The following is a 22,576-nucleotide window of genomic DNA, read 5'->3' as shown; positions in this document are numbered from 1 at the left end:
TGAACAACACCCCCACTACAACCATGTCAGAGGGCACCACACCTGGCCTGGCCTCCTCTGGGCACAGGCTACTCCACGGCGCCTGTCTTCCACACGCACACACATCAGTCCCTGCCCCTTGCACCTCTGGAAAAAGTCCCATGCTCAAACACACCATGAATCACGTGCACCGGTCTCTCCACGTGCCTGCACCTGAGGTGGAGAGCAGTCCCTCTGCTGGCCTCCAGCTAGCTATTCTCCCTCAGCGCCTGTGAGCTCTGTGCTGCAGGGGTGGGAGAAGAACCTGCTACCACCCTAAGAGCCCCGAGGCTGCAGTTCCCTGCACTCTGCTGGTGAAGGCTGTGAACCTGCGACCACCCCAAGAGCCCGAGGCTGCAGTCCCTGCACTCTGCCGGTGAAGGCTGTGGGTGGACACTCATTTTCAGGCTGCTGCCTCAGCCACCTCTCCTCCAAGTAAACGAGGGTGTCCGTGAAGACTCATGTCCTCAGTGTTTGTCTCCCTCCCTGGGCATGGCCTCTGCTCCTCGTACGGCTGCATTCCTGGTACCAAAGGATGCCAGAGATGGAGCCTGGGGCCATCTTGCTGTTCTGCCACCCCTCAGCCCTACCCTTCAGGGTACAGAGAACTCAGAAGACCAGCAAGGTGGGGAGGCCTCTGAGCATGATTTCATCAAATGGGACAGAGAAGCAGGCCACAGGCCATGAGCAGCTAAAGACAGACAGCCCGAGGGCGCACACTGCGCACTTCTGCTCTGCACCCTCAGACCCACTCGAGCTTGGGAAGACCACAGGGCACTTTCAGAGTTCCCTTTGGCTTTCACTACAAGCAATGGAGCTTCATCTATGTGGGGAAACAACATCCCTGCTGTGTGTGGCCCTCCAGGGGTCCACCCTGAGCAGGGCAGCTGCAGCCCCACAGGCACAGAACCCAAGCAAGGCTTTCCTACAGCTCCAAGTCAGCCAAAGTTAAGGAAGAGGAGGCAGCACCTGGACAGGCTGGTGCAGTGGTCACAGCAGGGCTCCTCAGCGGATGCGATGTGGAGCCAGGAGGGGCAGGGGCTGGGAGGAGTGGCCCAGGTGCGGTACCTGTGTCCGAGTCCTTCTGCTCTCCATTGGCCCCCACAGTGAAGGGTAGCTTCCGCTTGGTGGCTCGCTCTCTCACCTCCTTTCCTCCATCGCTGCGGTCTAGTTTTGGGGTCTTGGTTAGAGAAACTTTATCTTTATCCTAGGAAAAAATAAAAGAAGCTGCTTTCAGAAATCACTCCTGGACTAAATCCTCAAAATCCTCAAACTGACTATGCTCTCACTTCATGTGCCAGAAAACATGAACCCCTTCTTTTTGGGGCAATCAACTACCCCTCCTGCCCCAGGCTGCAGTGCAGAGCCACACAGGTCCTGGTATGCTGAGGACCCACAGCTGAAGCCTGACTGTGGGTGGGTGCTAAAGGTGCTCAATCACTCCTCTGAGTGTCCAACCTCCATCTGACTGGCTGCCGTGGCTTCCCACCCTGTGCCCACCCACACTGGCAGGGCTGCAGTTTTGCCCTTCTGCTCTCACCTTGGGCCCTCAGCCTGGCTGACCACCTGACTGTGGTCCCCACAAGAGGGGCTGGCAGGAGTGTCACTCTACAAGGTAAAGACCCAGCAGCTCCAATTCCACCCCTCCACCAGCTGGTCCGCCTTGGGCAAGGCTCAGTGCCCACTCCAGAGAAGGGAGTCAGGCACACCTCACACACTCAGGCCACAGTCTCCCAGAGCGTGCCACATGAGCCTAGTGTCTACCTCAGGCTCTGAGGGCACTGGATGCACATCCACCTGGTAGAATGCAGAGCTGCAGAGCAAGGGCAGGGAGGAGCAGCTGGGTCCCGCTGGGGGAGCAGAGGCCTCTCACAGTGACAGACGTGCCCCGTGCAGGAGCTGAAGCCATGCTGAGAAGGGAAGCTTGTCCCATGGGGCAAAGGAGGCTGTGAGGTGGCTGCGGCCAGTGCCAGAAGGGACCCTTTGCTCCAGGCTGGGCTGGGTGGGTACACAGAGCAGGTGTACCAGTTCTAAGCAGGAACTTGGCTTGCACAAGCTGCGGCCAGTCCAACCCTGGGCTTCCTCAGTCCGCATGGAGTCACAGGCTGTGGCTTCCCCATGGGGCCAGCTGCTCTGTGGCTGAGTGCACTGCCCAGCGAAGGCACCAGCACAGACCTGCTGAGCAGGGGCACACAGGTGCGGTAGCTGTGCCATCGTGCTGCCATCTCAGATGGACAGGCATGGTCAACAGAAGTATTGCCCCTTCCCAAGCAGCGTTCTTTGGAAGTGTCCCCAGACCAGCTGCTGGCCAGCAGCACAGCTGCACAGCTGCTCTCAGAAGCTCCTGGCTAGGAGAAGTGGGCGCTGCCTGGGGCCATCCAGCCAGTCCAGCTCCCACAGCCCTGCTTCCTGCTGGCTGCTCCAGCCTGGCAGTGGAGGAGAGCCGTTTGCCACATGTGCTTCAACACCGAGCAAGGCGGCAGGACCAGCACAGGGAGGAGCGTCCCGGGAGACGGCCACTGACAGCTCAGCACCAGCACCAGGTGCCACCCCTCCCTGCCCTCTGCATGGGTACAGGCATCTCCTGGCAGGAGGCACCCCTGAACTGTGCCACCCAACACCAAGGAAGAATGGAACAAAAACGACAGTCTCAGATTAAATACTGTCATACCAAGAAACTGCAGGTCTGTAGGTGGACTTTACCAAGCACTCCGAGAAGAAAGAATATTGCTCTTGGCACACATTCTTTCAGAGAGCAGAGAGAGTACGTGCTCCTGACTCATCCCCCAAGCTGCCACGGCCTCACTGCAGAACGAGACGAGGGTGTTCCCTGAGCAGCGTGAGCCGGCGGTCCTCCTGAACTCAGAAGGCCAGGCCCTCACCAGGCACCAGGGCTCAACAGATGGGCAAGAAGATCGCACATGGCAAGGGCAATGGAGTCGAGAGTGCAGAAATTAAACAGTGATGCGCCTGACACCCTGGGAATCAGCAGCGTGCAGGAGGCCAGGCAGACCCAGTGCTGCAGGGCAGCTGAGGGCAGCGACCCTGGCAGGGACGCCCACGCACACACCTGCTGAGAAAACAAAAGCCAAAGCAAAGCAACTTCTCAAAAGCACAAAGGCAGCTAGGAAGAGCTCCTCCTAGGGAAGAGGGAAACAGGCCCAGGACACAGTGCCGCGACCACCACCAGCCGCCCAGACCTTGGCAGACCTCGGCAGGCCTGGCGAGGGTGTGCGGCAGCTCAGGCTCGTGCCACGCCCCGACCGAGGGACCACGAGCACCAACCACAAGAGGACACGCTGCCTCAGGAAAGACCCAAAGGGTACACAAGAGAACTCAGCAAACTGGTGACCCGAGGGACGGCGGGATGCAGGAAGGAACTGCCTGCTGTGCACCATGAATGCCCAGCCATGGGCACCGAGTCTCTCAGGACCAAGATCCATCAAACCCAGTGACAGCCCAGAAGCAGACGCTTGAGCCCACTACACAAAAATTACAAAACAATACTGAAAGGATATAAAGACACAAGATGTAGGGCTGCATCATGTTCAAGAATCAGAAAACTAAAAAATATGGTGTTTCTCCACATACAGACGTTCAAAGCAATCCAAACTCCTGGCAGTATCTATGTGGAAATGACCAGCTCATTAAAAATGTATAAGGAAACAGTGGGACATGGTGGCGCACACCTGTAATCCCAGCAATGCAGGAGGATCACAAGTTCAAGGCCAATCTCTGCAATTTAGTGGGACTCTGCCTCAAAATTTAAAAAATCAACAACAAGGGCTTTGGGATGCAGCTCAGTGGTAGAGTGTCCCTGGGTTTCATCCCAAGCACCAAAAAAAGGAAGGAAGGAGGGGAGGGAGGGAGTGGGAGGAGCAACCAAAACACTGGCCACTGGCTCCCAGTGAGAGGGCTGTCCCAGCCTTCGGCTGAGCCACAGTCCTGTGAGCCGAGCGCTAGAGTCAGAGAGCCTGTGCCAAGTGAGTTCTCCTCCTTCACCGAGGCTCCGCTAGGTCCTCTGGAATCAGGGTCTTCACGTCTCACACCGAAGGCATACATCCACTGGGGAGGGAGGCCCTCAACAGGGCCTGGTTTTCTGAGCAAGGGACAGGGCACAGGCCTTCCTGACCTCTTGCTGCAATCTGTGTGGCACTCGGGGTCAAGTTCACGTGCGTCTCAAGCTATCCCCACAGGATCGTGCTCCAGCTCCGTGAACTGCATCTGGAAACACTGCTGCACTCACTGAACTGCCGGCTCCCACGGCTCCTCCATGGCTCACCCCATGGCAGTGCTGGGGTGGCACCCGCCAGCACTGAGTACTGAAGGCAGGTGTCCTTCGGCACTGCATCATCGGCCAGCAGCCAGTTTTCCACAGGTGCACATCAGGGGAGGGAAGCCCCTGGATCCCATGTGCTTGCTGAGGGTTTGTAATGAGTGAGTGTTGGATTTGGCCACACACATCAACGGATACAACTATGGCTTTGTGTTTTGATTTGTTAACATAATAAACTGACTGATTCTGGATGTCAACTGAACCTTAAATTCTTGGTATAAACCCTCCTTGGCCATTATATATTATCCTCTGTGATGAATTAAATTCACTAAAATTCTGTGTGCATGTGGCAAGGGTTACTGGTCTGTGGTTTCATGCAGTATCTCTGATTTGCATTCAGGGTAATGCTGATGGACAGGTGGATGTCTATGGATTTTTATCACACTTCATGTTATGTATAAAATTTACCTAGAAATGGATCTGAGGTTTACACCTAAGAGCTAAAGTTAAAAACTTACAGAGGAAAACAGAAAAAAATTTTGTGACCTTGTATTTGCCTATGATTAACAAACAAACAAACATGAACTCTGGAAGAAAAATAAATGGACTGGATTTCCAGGGAGGTTAGGTGAGAATGAGGGAAAGCAGGATGAACACGGTACACCAGAGGAAGGCCAGGCCATGGGGCTTTCTGAGCCTTTCCTTCTCAAACCAAGGTTCTGCCCTACTGCAGTAATTAAAATCAGATGGGGGGGTCCAGAAAAAGGAGGACAACACAGGACTTCTGCTTGCACCCGAGGTACTGTCTGCGGGCACATCGGAGGCCAGTGTCCCTGCCTCAGAACCCGCAGGGTCACTGGCGGTGGCAGCTCAGGGCTGCTCCATTTTAGTCAGGGCAGGGCAGGCTGTGGGAGATGTGCTAAGCCAGCAGAAGCCACAGGAAGCTCTCAGTGCCCTATGGCCCTGTCCTCAGCCCCAAGACTGAGGAGAAGAGAAGACTGAAGTCTGGCAAATTCTAGCAAAAGGGACAGACAGAGGGCTGGGCTGTGGCTCAGTGGTGGAGCACTTGCCTGGCATGTGTGAGGCACTGGGTTCGATTCTCAGCACCACATAGAAGTAAATGAGTAAAATAAAGGTCCATCAACAACTTGATTTTTTTTTTTAAGGCACAGACAGACACCCCAAAGGTCAACAGGAACTCTCCAGGCATCCACCAGGGACCACATGACCTGGTCTCTCTCTATTGCCACCACAACAGTCTGCCTGGAGCCTGAGGTGAGCTGACCCCATCGGGGCCTTGGGTCTACTCGTCCTGGGACCCCAAGGCCAAGAGCTCTGTCGCTTCCCCTCGTGCCTAGAAGCCACAAGAGGAAGCAGGACAAGTGAAAGCCCCACCAACCCCATGACGGCAGTGGCACAGCCACCTCTAGAGATGGCCTCATCCCTCAGGGACCCAGCCCATCGGCCCTGGGCTGGGTGAGGCTGCCCTCAGCGCAGCCCTGTGGTTCCACAAGGCACCCTGGATGTGAGTCTGCAGGGCCTGCTGGTGTTGCAGCTGTGGCGCGCACCGTGCAAGGACAACTGGCTCCAGAGCCTTGGCTCCCTCGAGGGCCTCCCCGACAGGCAGAGGAGGGCACCATCACCGCTTCCTGCTGACTGTGTGTGAGCGGGGCATGTTCTCAGCTGCAGTCCTGGTCTAGAAGTCACTCTCGGGACACCCAGAGGAGGCTTGTAGTCTGAGCCGACCACAGCAGTAAGGGGCAGTGGCCTGTCACAGAGGGCAGTCCGGGACTGGGGGTCAGGGATGTCACTTCTTGCTGGGTGGCCTCTGACACCATGACAGCCCTTTGGCTTCTCTGGACCAGGACAATCGTGTAGGGTTTGCTGGCTCCTGCAAAGGTCACTCCCAGGGTACATGTTCCAGAAGCCACTTTCAGAGCAGGTCCTTGTCTGCAGGGAGACCTGAGGAAACACCCGCTACCCCTGAGCCTGCCCCTGCAGCTGATGGGTGCAGCTGGGGGCCTGCTGTGTGTCTGCCCTGTTCTCCACACCCACCAGGTCAGGACTCTGCAGAACAGCCTACAGCCAACTGTGTCCGAGAACAGGCTTGACCTCTGATGGTTTTAAGAACAAACACAGAAAAACAAAGCCAAAACACAGCCACCTACTGGGGTAAACAAAACAAAAACCCAAGTCTAATCCAGGCTCTCCTGTAGCCAGGGTGCAGCCGAGGCTCAGGGCTTGCTGGGCTCAGTCCAGTGTCCCTAGCAGCCTCTAGTCATGCAGCTTTTCTCCACCATGATGTTCTGTCTCACCTTACAGAGTTATGGAATTGGCCAACTGAGCCTGCGAAATCATGAGCCCAAAATAAACTTTTCCTCCTTGAAAAACGAAACAAAAAGAAAACAATGCCACACCTGCAATCAGTTGGCTGAAGCAGGAGGATCCCAAGTTTAAGGCCAGCCTCAGCAACTCAGTGAGGCCCCAAACAACTTCGACCCTGTCTCAGTGAAAAACAGAAAAGGGCTGGAGATGTGGCTCAGTAGTGGGGCACCCTGGGTTCCCTCCCCAGTGCCAAGACCAAGCAAAACCACCCGAACCAACTTGGAGCACACTTTTGTGCTCAGCAGCCAGGGCAGTGGCACAGCAGGGGCTGCCTCAGGAGAAGGCCCTGCAAGGCTGTGCAGCCTGCTTTCTAAGGTTCAGCCTTCACCCACAGGGCCCAGCCTGGGCCTAGTGCCTAGCCTATACTGAGAGTTAATCATCTCCTCTGTTGGGGGACCCAAACACTCCCTCCACTGCTTACTCGTCTTGGTCAGCCTGAGGGCCAGGATCTTCTTTTCCCACACTCCTGCACCCCACCTGATGGTGGGGCCCTGGAGGGCCAGCTCTGACTCCCCTGCCTCCATACCTGTCCCTCCAGGTCAGAGTCTCTTCCAGAGCCCAATCTAAGCATAACAATGGTCCCAGTCTCTTAGGGACACTTTGGCGTCTAAGACTCCTGCTTGTGTTGACCACATGGACGTGAGAAGCCTCTGATGCAGGCCAGGCAAGCAAAGAACACACAGCTCACACCCCTGCAGGGCCAAGTCTACCCTCTCAAGGTAAAACCACACCACACCATCTCTTTGGGAGGTGGTTCCAGATCTTTATGGGGAATCTGTCACCAGACAAAAGCAGCAGTGGCCAAGATGAGGAGTGTTACACCAAAGCCCTGGTGAGCTACGGAAACAGGGAGGGAGCCTGGGCCACTGCAGGGCTAAGCAGTGAGGGGCACGACACCCAGCACCTGCCTGGAGCTGAGCTGCCCCCTGGAGGATGGATGTACAAGGCACCAAGTGAGGGTAGGGAAGAAGGGTGTGCAGAAGCCAGATGCTGCTCAGATATGCATGGCCACAGGCACAGAGCCCTGTGCTGTGCAGGGTCGGCCTCCGGACAGTGGAACCTTCACCCCTCCTCTGCTCACAACTGTTTAACTCCATGGTGTGGAAAATTCCAACTGAGGCCTGCACGCCACAACGCCATCAAGTGCAGCTTATCAAGTTCAGCATGAAACTGTCCCCTATCTTTGGGATCTCAGCTGTCAGGGCAGGAATCGCCAGCAAGAGCGACCATCTCCCCTGACATCCCACATGCCCTTCTGCAGCTGTGTGCACCCCTTCACCCTGTGTGCTAACAGGACCCTCCCCAGGACTCAGGCAGTCCTGCCAGCACAGGGCACTGACCAGACACAAGTCCCAGCCTGTTGGGTACCCACACTGCAACATCCATCCCTGCACACAGCTCAAGGCACTCTGGACAGAGGACACATGCCACAGCCAAGAATCCCAGAGGCTCGTCCAGCTTGTCCATGTTCAACCAAAACTGAACCAATATATGGCTCCACCCAGTCACTTTCACACAGGGATACCTGCTGGCTTCACAGCACTTCAAACCCAAATACTCTCAGAGAGGCTGGGGCCACGCAGGGCAGAAGCAGGTAGTGCCCGTGCCCAGGAAGAGCAGTCTTGGGTTGTCTTCACAGCTCAAGTGCTGGGGTGGGGGCAGGAGTGGGGTGGGCAGGAAAGGGCTCGAAGCTGTCAGTGCCCACGGACTCACTGAGGTGAGGCCTGCCTGCAGTGAGCACAGGGCCAGTGGGGCCACACAGGCACGCCGCCAGACTCCTGGCAGAAGTCTGCCACCCTGCTGGGACGTGCTCAGCTCCTGCTGCACAGCACTCAGTAGGACCGAGATCCTCTTGTTCCCAGAGAACAGGGAACGGGGCTGGACAACAGCTGCAAAGCAACCCTCCTCTGTGGACAGGTTGCGGGGCCGCCTTGCCACCCGAGCGCCGCAGGGCAGAAGTGCACCCCCAGGACGGGCAGTGGCTCAGAGATGCGTGCTCATCCCTATCACCTTTACAGCAGTGGCCTTGAAGGACCAGTCCCAGTAGTGTGCGCAGGCAGGGCGCTGTGACACGGCTGGCCCCCAGGGGCCTCGCTGGGGGCTGGGGGCTAGGGATTACCTTTTTCCCCGTCTGTTTCTCCACCATGTCGCTGCTGAGAGGAGAGTCTTCCTGCTGTGGCGTTCTAGGGCGAGCGGCCCTGGGCATCGTTCTGCTCCCGCGCCTGCTTTCTTCTAGGCCGCCACCGCTTCATCGTCACCAGTCTGCTTCAACAGAGAGCACACCAGTCAAGTCATCCGCGCTGCACCAACGGAGTGACCTGCGCCCAGGGCAGCAGGCCCAGCAAAGCCCTCCCAGGGCCTCCAGCACGGATGAGAAACAAGGTGGGTCCCACGGCCCCAGGACAGAAAGGAAAGACCCGCAGCACCACGGCCTGACCAGCTGGAGGAGAACCGCTCTCTTCTCACCACGCACCAGGCTCAGGCCCGGGGCACAGAGGAGTCCCAAGGGGACCCGTGGCTTCATGGTCCCACTCTGCCCACCTGGGCCCAGGCTCCAGACTGCACTTCCCAGGAAGGCCCGGGGCCTGTTCCGGAGATAGTGAGGGCTGGACACAAACCACCCACCTCCTGCACAGGCCTCTCTCAGCAACCAGAGCCCATTCTTGTGGAACAAAGCCTGCAGGCTGGAGCACCCTGAACAGCCCGTCCTGCCCCAGTGCAGGCCCAGGATTTCTGGACCCCAACCTCATGGCCTGCTGTATGCAGACCCCATGGCCTCTGGATTCTCACTGCAACTGATCTTGCCTGGTTCCCAAGGTGGCTGAAAGTGGTCTCTCTGAGGACCTAGGGAGAAGGCAGAGCCAGAAGCACCCCTCACCAGACGCTGGTTTTGCCAGGCCTTCCTCCTGGGCTCCTCACCTCAGGCTGAGAGGCCCATGCCTGACCTCTGCAGACCACCCAGTTCTGCCACGCTCCAGGACGACAGCCTCACACCCATTCCCACACAGATGCCAGACAAATGCTCTGCCACACAGCCCCACCCCCACTCCACACCAAAGAACTTTTATCTTGATCTCAGCTCCAGCAACTTGCCTTCAGTGCACTCTCTGCCACTGTGCCCTGTGACAGATGGCCCTGTGGCCCAACCATCCCAGAGCTACTCACCCCAAAACTAAGATGCAGGAATAATGAAAAAGTAGCTTTCTAGTAGCAAGGGAGAAAGAGTCCTGAAGACCAAGGGTCTGCAGTGGGTGCTCCAAAGACAGAAAAGCTCTTGGACACATGTTGAACCAAGTGGGAAAGTCCAGATGGTGACAGTCAACAGGGGCAGAAGCCCCATGTGCATGGCACAGAAGGCTTTGCCCAGCCTACGTGTGGCCTGGGAAAGAAGCCCGAAAGCAGCTTGGACGCACAGGCAGAGAGCAGCAGGGAAGAGAAGCACCCGCTGCAGCTCGCGGTCTCCAGACACTGGTCTGCCTCTGCTGACAGGGCCTGCAGGGTGGGAGCAGCCAGCAGCTCCCTGAGGAAGCAGAGCCCGTCACACCAGATCCAGGCCCTGGGAATGCTAAGTGAGAGAGCGGCTGCAGCTGCAGGTGGAGAAGAGCGTTTCCAGACTGAAGTACTCCACTTGGCTACAGTCACCAGAGTGAGAGCAAATCCAAGTACTTTTTGAGCTTGCAGCAACCACTGAGACCCTCCCAGAACCACTCCTGAGGAAGTGCCGGGAGGTCCCGCTGCCTGGGTAGAACACTACAGCTGGCAGGCCTGCGAGCTAGGAATGGGTTTCACAAGTTCATGCTTGAGGGAAGAAAAAATAAAAAGGCTAATGTTTTGTGGCACCCAAAAATTATGTGGAACTAGGATTTCAGTGTCCATAAATAATTAAAGCTTCACGGGACCCAGCTGGCCCACTAGCTTACGCTTTTCTGCTGTTCCCGCGGTGCTGGGTGGACCCCAGGCCTTGGGCATGTGCAGCACATACCCTGCCACGGAGTCACCGGGCTGCTGTGTACCTCCCTGTCTGGCCAGCTTCACTGTGCAGGCCGTGAGGCCTCACGTGTCCTCACTTGACTCATACATCACCGTGGTTCCTGGTGGTGTCCCTGAACACCTCTCAGGTTTGTGAGGCCAAGGCGCTTCCTGCCCTTCTCAGTGTTGATGGCAGCACTGTGGGTCCCGATGACTTTGCTGCCATGCAGTGGCACTCAGGGCTGGGCAGGGCGAAGCACTGAACGCTGAACTTCATGGCCTTCAAGTTCTGCCCCTCCCAGGCTCTGGCAGGGGAGGCCTGTGTGTGCAGCACCCTGGGTGCTTGTCTCGGGTCCTGTGCAGTCACAGGGAAAGCTGCTCATGTGAGTGGCTGCTGAGCTGGTGCTTTCCCTGCAGGGCCGTCTTTCTCGCCCAACTATCGATGTTACTACGGACTGGGTGCCTGGAAGTTCCTGTGTCCCTCAGGGTCCCCGGGAACTGGATCTAGGGCGCCCACAGCAAAGCCCATGCTGCTCAAGCCCTGGGTATACGACACAGCATTTGCACAGGACCCATCACACACCAGTCCTCCCACACACCAGGTCCTCTCCGGATGACTCCAGTGCCCAGTGCGACTTGATGCTGTGTGTAGCCAGGGTGCTGGTCATGCAGGTTGCCAGAGAAGTCTGTGCGTGCTCAGTATGGGACCCATTTTCCCACCTAACTTTTTTCAATCTCTGGCTGGGTAAATCTGTAGATGTGGAACCCAGACACAGCTCTGGCCCAACTGTATTTTCTCTAAAGTAAATGGAGTGAGCCAATCACTTCAAGGAAAAGTGACAGCAGTTGTTGCCAAAAATAACATCTGAGCTTTCAAATGAAAGGAAGCCTGAACTCCAGAAAACCTGCACCCACTAGGAAGCTGAGGCCTCTGCACAGCTGAAGGCACGTCCATGAGGTCAGCAGTGGTGTTAAGGATGTCCTTGGTGATGTACCATGGAGCACCTGCACAACCGGGTGAGCTGGCATTTCCCAAAGGACCAGGTTTGGGTGCTAGAAATTCACACACTGGGCAAGAGCTGAGCAGCAGTTACCGGGAAGGGCTTCAGCTCCCAGGACCAGAACAGAGGCCTCAACAATGGGAGAGGCACAGAGCATGTCTGTCTCTACCCTGTGGGAGCCAGACCTTCCATCCACCATCCAACGTCGGCAAGGTAGCCAGGCGCAAGCAGGAGTGGTGCCCTACTGCGAGGGAGGTTGGCCAGACAGGAGCAAGGTGTAGGCACTGGAACAATGCTACCTTCCCTCCAGCTACCAAGTTCTTTTGTAAGATGGTTATATTTCTATAGAAATTCATTTATGTTAATACATGATACTTGACTATTTTCAAATGAACCAAACACTTGTAAATTTTCTCAAGCTACACTTTTTAATACAATAACATCATAGGGGCCTCACATAAACTGGAGGCCTGTGGGCCTTTGGAGCCCTCATCCTGTGAAGGTGCACACGGGCACAGAGAGGGTGGTGATGATAGGGGGCTGAAGGGAGGTGCAGGATGGATCCTCGTCTGGCTCCAAGGACTGACACACCACCGGACGTGTGCAGAGGACAGAGATGCAGGCTGCGTGCTACAGGTGTGACTGAACGGCTAAAAATAGCAACTGCAGGGAAGCACTTGAGACAGAATGTGGGCAGTGAGTCAGCAGAGGCACACGCTGGGAATGCAAGGCCAACCCTGGGGAGGGATGGTAAACTCTCCCAGATACAGGGACGGGGACACCAACAAGTGTGCCTGCAAGCAACTCAGGTCCTGGGGCACAAAGGCCACTACTGCGTGGCTGCTCGGAACCTCCAGGCAGGAGAAGCAGGAGAGAGAGTGCGCCTTGGAAGCTCTCCGCAACAGCGAGGGCAGGAGGGCCAGCAGCAGCGTGCGGAAGGCTGGTCCAACACTGAAGCGGAAGAGCACCACACAAAATCACAGGACGGCAACTCTCAGCGAGGTCCAGGGACGCTCACGCATGCCACGTGGTGCTCTGTCGCCACTGCTGCTCTTGCTGTGCAGGAGTCCTGGCCAGGGAGGGAAGGGAGGAAAGGCAGGGTCACAGGTCAGAAAGCAGAGAGGGAGGCCCTGTGTGTGAGGAGGATGTGTGTCCTCCTCCAGCACCAGCACTCCACCAGGACCTCCCAGAGCAGCAAGAGGACGGAAGCCAAGGGCACGCAAACCCTCGGCGCCGCCATGGGTGTGCCAGCACCCGGCACACAGAAGTCCACGAGGACACAAAACCCCAAAGTGGCTCCAACTAAGAGGAAAGACTTGGATTCAACAAATCTAACAAAACTAGAAAAACCTGTGGAAACTTCAGGGCGGGGTCTTTAAAAACCAGGGCTAGGCAGAGTTCTTAAGGCCGTCGAAGTAGAGCCCGCTAACTAAAAAAATCAATGAAACATCTTGACAAAATTTAAAACTCCTGCTCTGTAAAAGACAAAAAAGATGAAATGACCAACTGCAGACAGGGAGACAAAATGTTTGCAAGCCACACCAGACCTGGGACTTGCAGGGCAACCCGAGGAGGAGGGCAGACCACAAACCACAGTGTCAGAAATGGACTCACCAGGGACAGCACACCGGGCAAGGTAAGGCAGAGCTGGCAGCTGGCAGGACCACCTCAGAGCAGCCCAAGAGCCTGCCTGCCACCTGCCACAGGTGCAGGGAAGCCAAGGGGGCAGAGTGGCAGAGCCACCCCCACAGCTGCACTGCTGGGCTTTCATCCCAGTAAATGAGGTCCTGCACAGGATGTCCACAGAGCCTCCACGCACACAGGCAAGACAGGAGACCCTGCAGCAGGGGCCCGCAAGTCTCAGCCCGGGCTCCTGCCAAGTCACAGCACCTCCTCCGCAACCAGGGGAACTAACCATTGGTACAGCAGTCGAAACGGTCAGTCTCTAGACAGTTCTGCTACGTGCAAAAAGCCAATCTCCAACGGTCTCATCTTCCGGTGACAAAACTGGGTGCCGGAGTGGATGACTGTAATTCCAGTGGCTCAGGAGGCTGAGGCAGGAGGATTGTAAGTTCAAGCCAGCGTCAGCAAAAGCAAGGCACTAAGCAACTCTGTGAGACCCTGACTCTAAATAAAATACAAAATAGGGCTAAGGGTGTAGCTCAGTGGTCAAGGGCTCCTGAGTTCAATCCCCGGAACCCCCTAAACAAAACAACACAACAACAAAAAATCCACACACTTGGCAAACTGATCAATGGTTGCCAGGGGACGAAGACAAGGTAAGGCAGGGCTGGCGGGGCCCTGGCATTGTACACAGGGTAGAATCTGGGTGGGCGTGGTGGGGCCCTCTGGTGGCTCCTAGAGCATCCATGTTGCAGTCACCCTAAAGAGGCACAGGGAGCTACCCAGGACGCTACTCTGTAACTTCTTGAGAGTCTATAATTATTTCAAAATGGAAAGTTTTTGAAAAGGGGAAGACAAGGAGATGGGGAAACTTCTGGCTGTGAAGGCAATCTCCCAGGCAAACTTCTTTTAAAAGCCTTGTTTTGTGGTTTTGACCTTGGAGTATGTCATATCCGATTTAAAACATTAAATATAGAAAGATGATTTCAAAAACTGAAATGAAAAGGGAACAATACACTGCGTTGTGCACTGGTCGGTAGCAGGACACAGGGGAACGTGGCTGTCAGCTCCTCATGACCTCAGTCTCTGGGTCGGAGCTGCTACTTCCCAGGCAGCCACTCGAAAACCTGGCAGGTGGTGCTGGGTTTGACCACATGGGTTTGAGAGTCCCCGTGGTGCAGCAGTGGCTTCCTCAGAAGAGGGTCTGGCAAGGGTGAGGTGACCTGCACCAGAAGCCACAGCATCCCTGACCCCGTTCTGCCCCCACAGTGGGCTGCAAGGCCAGCCCACCCCTGCGGGCAGGAGGAAGCTCCACGGGCCCGGTGCCACGCCTGGCGCGCTCCTGAAGGACTCCTCAGCAGCCTTCACCCCCATGTGGTTGACTGACAGTACAGCGCAGCTCTCACCTGCTGTGCGGGCAAGATGAGAACTCAGAACCCAACAAACAGAAAGCGCTCCATCCTCAGGAACAATACTGTGGTGGTGTCACGCAGCAGGACCAAGTACTCCCAGGCGTACTGCGAAAGGAAGGCAGTCATGTGCAGACTGCGGCAGGCAGAACCAGGCGGTGCTTTTCTGCTCCAACTGGAGCATCAGTCTTAATCCTGATGTACCTTGTTCAGTGCTCCTTAGATCCAAGCACAGACAAGGCCTTGAAATCCAGGACTTGCTAGGATCCTGAAGTAGCGGGAGAAGGGGCCATGGAGTTGCGTGCCCAGGCGCTGACAGCAACAAGGAGCACCCTTGGCAGAGAGGCAAAGGCTTGCCTCTGAGTGCCCACAAGGACAGTCTTGGTGAAGAACCACAGCACTGGCGGCAGACTTAAGCCCATCGTTTCTCAGCAGGAGAAAGTGAATGGCTTGGAACCTGGAACCCCAGCCTCCGAGGAGTGCTGGAAAACCATGCCACAGTTTTGGGAACCGGTGAGGGCGACCAACTGTTTATTCTTTCCTACAGGAACTGCACCTGCACCAAACGGATGCGGAGGGTGAGCACCCAGCTCACCCCAGCTTAGCACTGGCTCCTGGAAGCCTGGCGAGTTCACTAGGCACATGTAGACACAGCCTCGGGGCCTCAGGACACTGCGCACATGCTAGTGTCAACACCAAAGCCCTTCCACAGAGCAGGCTTGCCCAAGAGACAAACGGCCCAGTTTTGTTGACAAAGGTGGAATGTGATCTCTCCTGTAAAACCACTTGCCAGGAGGTTCCAGACTCAAGCACATCATCAAAAACAGCCATAGGTCCAGAGCAGCCCAAGCACTGGGAACTAGGCCAGTCTACACTGGGCAGAGCTAGGGTGACTCAGTAGAGAGAAGAAGCATGACATTTCATCAGCAATTTTCATATTAATTACACATTAAGAGTACTCTGTATACCATGGGTTAAAAGAAACACAATCCTGAATACCAGTTTCATTTTTTTCTTTTTGTTCTTTAATGATACTAACAATTTTAAATTGTAAACACAGTTCACATTATGTATCTATTGGACAGAACAATTTCAAAGGACAAAGAACCATATGTCTAATAAAAAGGAAAACAATCCAGGAGAAAAGCACAAAGCAGGAATTTAAAGACTAAAAATGACCGCAAAGACTAGACCCTGCGGACGCTGCCTGAAGGTGAAGGAACGCGGAGCTCTGTGGCAACCGACGGTGTGGGGCGAGGGACCTCCAGCTGCACGGCTGCCCTGTCTTGTGGCGAGGCATGTCACATCAGCAGTCTGCCTCAGGTGGAAGGGCACAGTGGCAGGGCCACGAGGCCCAGCAGGCTGGCTGCTCCCTGCTCAGAGGGCAGACTGCACTCTGGATAATACTGAACACCCAGACCAAACGTCAGACACTGCTGGCAGAACGTGTCGAAGGACCCACTTCCTTAAGTCTGAAGAGTCCTACCTCACAGAAGTCCAGCAACAGGAATCAAGCAACGACCCACGAGGAAGGGCTGCTGAGGCTGGGTGGCAGTGTGTGTAAGCAGCACGGAATTCGGTGGTCCCTTTCAGAACAGTACTGGGCCTCAACTGCGAAGATTCGACTGCAGCCATTTTAATTACAGCCTTTCCCTCTGCTGCCCCATTTTAAAATCCACTGATCACACAGCCGGTAACTCCAGGCTCCTCCTATGGGGCCGAGGGCGGCGCTGCCCTGGGGTACAGGTGCCTATCTCAGGCTCCCTTGGGGGTGCACCCTTCCACAGCTCAGCGCCCAGGCAGCCCGGCTCTGTGACAGAGGCCGTCTTCAAGAAGACACGCCAGCTGCATGAGCAAGCGCTCCAGTGCACTGGCTCCAGCACCCTCACTGCGTGACCCCAGAGGCAGTGCACGTGGCTGCGCTGCCCATCTGCCTCCGGGCCAGAAGCAGAGGTCTACCCTATTCTTTTAGAATCAATTCCCACCCAGGAACATTCTTTAGAAAACACAAAGACAGACCCAAGGGGAGAGTCTACTGAGAGAATCCCTGGGTCTGCTCAACATAATTCACTGTTTTCTGCATATTTCACTGGAGAGTTTCAAAAACAAGAACTAGGCAAGAGTAAAATAAAAAGAATTTGAAAGCACTGAGAAAAGACTTACTACATGTGAGACAGAAATAAACACCATTCCAAGTGACGATACTTGCGTAGGCACTTCACAAAAACAGCAGGAACCCATCAGCAAAGAATGAGCCCACCTTTGAACACTGGGACACTGTCAGGACACCACTCACAGACCACAACAGGACAACCTCCATCAGAGTCCCACTGGAAGCTGCTCTGAAGTGGACACTGACATAAGCCCGCTGCTCCGTCTCTAGGAACACAACTCAGGGCAGGTTCTGAGCCAGGCTGGGTGTTGGGGGGTAGTTACAGTCACAGTGATGGGGTCACAGGACAACTCAGGGAGACCCTGTCTCGAAATTTAAGCTGCGCACACTTGCTTTTCCTCCTCCTCCCTTTCCACTCTCTCTAGCGCGCACCCTTTCTCTTTTCCTCTCATTTTCTCTCTTACCCTGCAGGGAGACATTCTGTTTGCTTAATAAACTCCCTTATGTGATTTCCCGTGTCCGGCGTGGTTCCATGGGATTTCCTTACAGTGGTGCCATGACTTGGGATGGGATCTTCCACTGTCTCAAGTGAGTGGAACCCCATCTAAGCCCCAGGCCCCCCCGACACAGCCCCACCGTCCACTCTGCCCTGATGCTCTGCTCTGCATTCATCACCGGACTTCAGGTTGGTGAGTCCTCTAGGCCGGTTCCCCTAGGCCGATTATCCGGGACCCTCAAGGCGGCTGAGGGGTGGGGGTACCCCAGCCACAACTTTTATAGTTACGGCTGGCCCTATAGTCGGTCTTATCTGCCGGGTGGATTCCTGATTTTATGGTGGAGATTGTCTCAGGGTTGAGGCTCATCTCGTGCTTGCATTCGCACTCGAAAACCCTGATATCAGGTCCTCAACTCTTCTCGGCTTTTGCCTGGCCCCATATTGATGTTTGTGTGACGTCACAATCAATGTGCTGCCCCTCATCTCCAGCCCAGTACTCTAGCCTTGGGATGCCTTGGCCACAGACTCGGCTGTATCAGTCCCCACCATGGGATCTGGGTCCTCCAATCTGGCAGATTCCACCCTGGGAACCCTTCGCCCGATCCCCTGTACTTAAAGCCATCAAAATCTGTGTAATGGCACACAGCTTCCGTGAGCGAGCGGGCAGATGGAAAGGGGTTCCTTATCTTCAAGTCTCTTCTTTCTTGCTTCTTGGCTCTTCCTGCAGGCTCAAGCGCCTCCAGACCCTGCTTCTCCGTCTTCCCCTGCTTCCCCATGTAACATAAGCAGCCCCATTCCCCACAAGTAGTGGGAGATAACTGTTTGACAATTTTCTGCGTCCAAACCTAAATTAATTACTAACCAGGAAAAAGGGTTAAAAGGACCTAAGCATCAAGTTTCTGCCAGAACATTTCAGCCCCTTTCAGATTCAGATCTCAGTGGAGGCTTACATTGAAATGTAAATGGAGGAAGGCACTGTGGGAGACCAGTCTCAAACCCAAGGGAAAAAAGTGTCCATTTTAAATTTCTCCTGGGCTACAACTCAGAACACTTTTCTCCCTTTCACCTTTTCTTTCCTTCTCCTTTTCTCATGCTATAATTAATGACCATTATCATTTTTCTTCTAGGACTTTTGTTTTTCTTAAATGCTATATTTTTGAGCTCATAATTTTGATCCTACATACCTAGGTTAATGATTTTTGATCAGTTCTTTTTATCCAACTCTCGAGTTATTTTTGAACATCTGTTACATTTCAATGGAGATAAATATTACAAGGCCTTTGCTTTTGGGTTAAATATAAGCGCACAAAAAAATTAAAACTTTAAAAATGGATCCAAATATTTTTAATTCACGTGATTTAAAGAGGCTCAATTTAAATTGGGTAAACTAATAGAAGTAAAATGCCTTTAAAATTAACTCAAGTCTCTAGGTGGTCACACTAATAAAATATTGACGTTTATAAAATGTCTAACATCAATTTTTCTAGGACTTTTCTTCAATAGGAAAAAGACGGCAAATACTGTTGGTACACTTGTCTGACATCTTGGTTCTTTTACAATAAGATGAGTGAATTAGGGTTGACATGTGTGGGATCACTCAAATGTGTTTGTTAGAGACATCTAATTAATTTACAAAGTTATTCCATGGAGTAACATACTTAAAAACATTATCCTTTGTATATTAAATGTGTTCGTATTTTCCAGGTATACAAGCCTTTAAAGCAGAAAATTTATCAAGCTGCTATTTTCCAAATTAAACTTGTCTGTAATGGTAAACCTATCATTTAATGTTCTATTATAGGACCTGTCATCAATAGGGTATATGTAAAATTTGTTAAATGTATTTCTAAAAGTTATTGAGAGCCTGATTTATTTAAAGGTTAAGCATGAAAGCATTTTACCACTTTGCCACACAAAAGGAAACTTAAAGCTCTCTCAGCCTTTCTTTAATTCATGTTTTAGATATAATGTTAAATTGTGTTAACTAATGTTCATATAGACTCAGGAGTCAATATATGTAAACTTCTTAAAATAACATTTAAGAAAGAGTGTAATTCGCAGTAGCAAAAATGGGACAACAGTGACTAAAATTGGGGTCTCTGATGACCTCATGACTGTGGCATGCCTGGTGCCTGGAGTGCTCCTGTGCAGGGGCACAAGATGCCTAACTGCTGTGGCAGTACATTGATCTCAGGCACACAGCTCTTGGGCAAGAAGGAATTCTTTTGCTAGGTAACCAGTGTTTCATCAGTTCCCTTCTCTGGTTCCTGCCCACCTTACAGTAACTTTGGAACCTAACATTGCACATATATAAAGATTGCTGACATAACTCTTTAGATCTGCATTTCCAAGAGGGAACAGAGCTAAAAGCCCCGCCTTACCTGAGATAAGGCTCTGCCTCACAACCCTGCTGCATTTTAGAATGACTGCAAAGTAAGCCAGACTTTAACGCATTTAAAGTTGTGTTCAAAAGTTTGATGTTTGTTGTAAAGATTACTGTGATCTCAAACAGGGGATACAATGAATAACTCGGCCAAAATTCAAGACAGCTATTGCACAAACTGAATGTTTTACTGTTGGTGATTCCATTTTGTATTTTCCTTGTAAACTCTAATTGTTGCCTGATCAATATTTTGCAGAAGTACTGCTTCAAGAGCAAACACCGTAAATTAACTTGGAATAGTAAGCCATCAGCTATAGGACAGATAATGTAAACCCCAATTAGATAAAAGGGAGTAAATAACTGAAACGTCATAGACATTGAAGTTAAAGCCCAGTACTCTTGCTTTATGACTGGTGAGACTGACTTGCTTGATGGTTAAGATCAAACTTAGAGATTGAGATTAAATACAGAGGTCAAGAAAAGTTCATATTTGGGTCTTGCCCTTAAAGTCAGCCTGAACCCAAGGAACAAGAGGACTTCTCTAAGGAGGTTTGCAACTCTGGGTCACACAACCTCCTGAGCAAGGAGATTGATGAAAAGTCACTAGAGGAAAAGTCACTCAGTGCACCTGCTGCAGAAGAGGGTCAAGGAAAAAGGGAGACATCCCTGGTACTTTCAAGGGAAGCCACCTCATCGAGCAAAGTTCTCTCTGTGCCAGTGCCACAGGACCACCAGGGCTTTGAGAGAAGAAGCTAGGAAAGCCAACAGACAGGTGCACAGAGTGCCCCAGCTTTGCCCTCCTTGTCTCCCAGGTGGCTATCCTGGCACAACTGGGAGAAACTGTCCCTTCCTTCTCCCCCTGGAACAGAAAGTGATTTGCACAGGAGTTGTGGTTGCTTTTTCTGCCATTCACGTTTTCCAAGAGGACCTGAGTGCTGTTTTCCTGCCCAGTCCAGAACACAGGGGCTGTGTGGCGCCCAGGCCCCCAAAGCCTACCTTCCCTGCCCAGCACACCTGGGGGGGTGGTCCTCTGTGGGGAGTGCAGTATGCACATATGCCTACTCTGAAACACAAGGTCTATGCACAAGCACCTCTAGAACAGTTCTAGAGGTGCACACCATGTGCAACAGTCTTCAGCCACAACTGTGGCCCTGGTGGACAGCCACCTTCACTGCAGTCTTGGGCTCACAGGCAACCTGCCATAAAGTGCAGAGTAGTTCCCTCATGTCCTGTGGGCTCTCCCTGCCCCAACAGCCTCCCCCACCTCAGCTTTCTGAGCAGAGCGGCCCGTCCCACACAGCTGAGGAACCCACCCTGACACATGAGGATCATGAGGGTCCAGTTTGCATCAGGGCTCACTCTGGGTGCTGTGCACTCTGCGTTGGGACAGATGTGCAGTGACACGCTTCCACCACAGACTATCACACAGACTATTTTTACTCCCTAGCAGTCCCTGGTGCTCCACCTGGTCATCCCTCCTCCCTCCAGTCCCAGGTGACCTCAGATCTTTCTGCTGTCTCCACAGCGTGGCCATTTCCAGAATGTTTTGGAGTCATACTCCTACAGCAGGTGGGCCTCCAACTTGTGATCCTCCTGCCTCAGCCCTCAGAGCTGCTGGGATTACAACAGCTGTGCACCACTGCACCCAACTATCCTCATTAATATTGAGTCCTAATTAACAGTCCATTGACTGGCCCTGCCACTGCCTAACCACTCACCTACTGAGGGGCAAGTTTGGTTGCCCGTAATTCTGACAACTATGAATAAAATAGCTTTTTTTTTTTTTTTTAAGTGCAATAAACAGAACTAAAAAACCATCAGAAGTCACCATGACTATGCAGCAACATGTGAGAAAAGAGCACCATTCTGCTGACATGTACCCGTGTGTGTGTGTGCGCCGTGGACAGAGATGCGAGCAGCCACTTCACACCACTGGCCTACCAAGGTATGAGCCTTCAATGTGTAGTCAGATACACTCAATTTCTCATCTACAGAAGACAAAAATCAAACAGTTCACACCCTGTCATCAAGACAACTGGCGCCTACAGGGAAGATCCCCCACTGCCCTAGGCTGGAGGCAGGATGTGGCTAGCCCCAGCATGTCCTGGTCAGTTCTCAGCCTTGCCTTTATTGTTCTGTGCCCTCTTCCTCCAGCTTCCACTTCCAAACCCAGGCTGCAGAAAGCCAACATGGACACAGGTGATAAAGATTCAGCTGTCCAGGTAGGTTGGACCTGGGCAAGTAGGGTTCAGCACAGGCCCTGCCCACACTTCACTGCAAGAGGACAGTGGCCCACCAAGGTAGGGACACATATACACTAACTTGTGCAAAACAGCCCCAAACTGCAAAAAGTCCACCAGCAGGAGAAGGGATGAGCCATGGCAGAGCGCCCCAGGATGCAGCAGCAGGAATCACTTCAGCATGCTGGACTTAGAGCGGTCAGGCAGACACACCATCACATTTCAAAGAACAGCGAGACCAAAATCAGTCTCCCTGATCATGTTGACAAACATGTAAGGGCAAAGGTCTGTAGCTGTGAAGGCGCCAGGGGGCGAGCCCTGCAGCGAGGAGATGCCGAGGTTGCTACCTTCCTTCCCAGGCCTTCCTGGGGATTCCAGTGTCATGAGCACAGTGAGCAAAAACACATCTACACAACACATCTATCTGGCACCATAAAAACCCAAGTGTCCTTATTTTGTAACAGAGTGCAAACGAAAATGAATATGGAAGCTGGGCCAAGCACCTAGAGCTGCCAACAGAACAGCTCGCTTGGAACCCCGACACCCCTGCTCTGGTCCTACCCTTGTGGGGCCAAGCCAGGCAGCAGCAAAGCCCTGGCACCCAAACAGGGCTCAGACCCAGATGTAGTCTTGGTCACCAGCAGCATTTAGTGGAGTTGACCA

General features: G+C 53.4%; 1 protein-coding gene across 4 annotated transcripts in view; it reads right to left on the bottom strand.

The window, feature by feature from the left end:
• Nucleotides 1–22,576, bottom strand: part of Ankrd11 (ankyrin repeat domain containing 11) — a 161,318-nt gene that overhangs the window by 23,855 nt on the left and 114,887 nt on the right. For all 4 annotated transcript variants that reach the window (XM_047529254.1, XM_047529251.1, XM_047529253.1 and 1 more), the window contains exons 3-4: nucleotides 8,799–8,941; nucleotides 1,087–1,225 (exon numbers count right to left, since the gene is read on the bottom strand). In XM_047529254.1, coding sequence (XP_047385210.1) covers nucleotides 1,087–1,113 — 27 coding nt within the window. In that variant the 5' untranslated portion in view covers nucleotides 1,114–1,225; nucleotides 8,799–8,941. The remainder of the gene's footprint in view (nucleotides 1–1,086; nucleotides 1,226–8,798; nucleotides 8,942–22,576) is intronic.

The sequence above is a fragment of the Sciurus carolinensis genome, chromosome 16, assembly GCF_902686445.1.
Source record: "Sciurus carolinensis chromosome 16, mSciCar1.2, whole genome shotgun sequence".
Taxonomy (NCBI): domain Eukaryota; kingdom Metazoa; phylum Chordata; class Mammalia; order Rodentia; family Sciuridae; genus Sciurus; species Sciurus carolinensis.
Note: the sequence above shows the minus strand (reverse complement) of the source record. Positions and strands in the feature narration are given on the sequence as shown.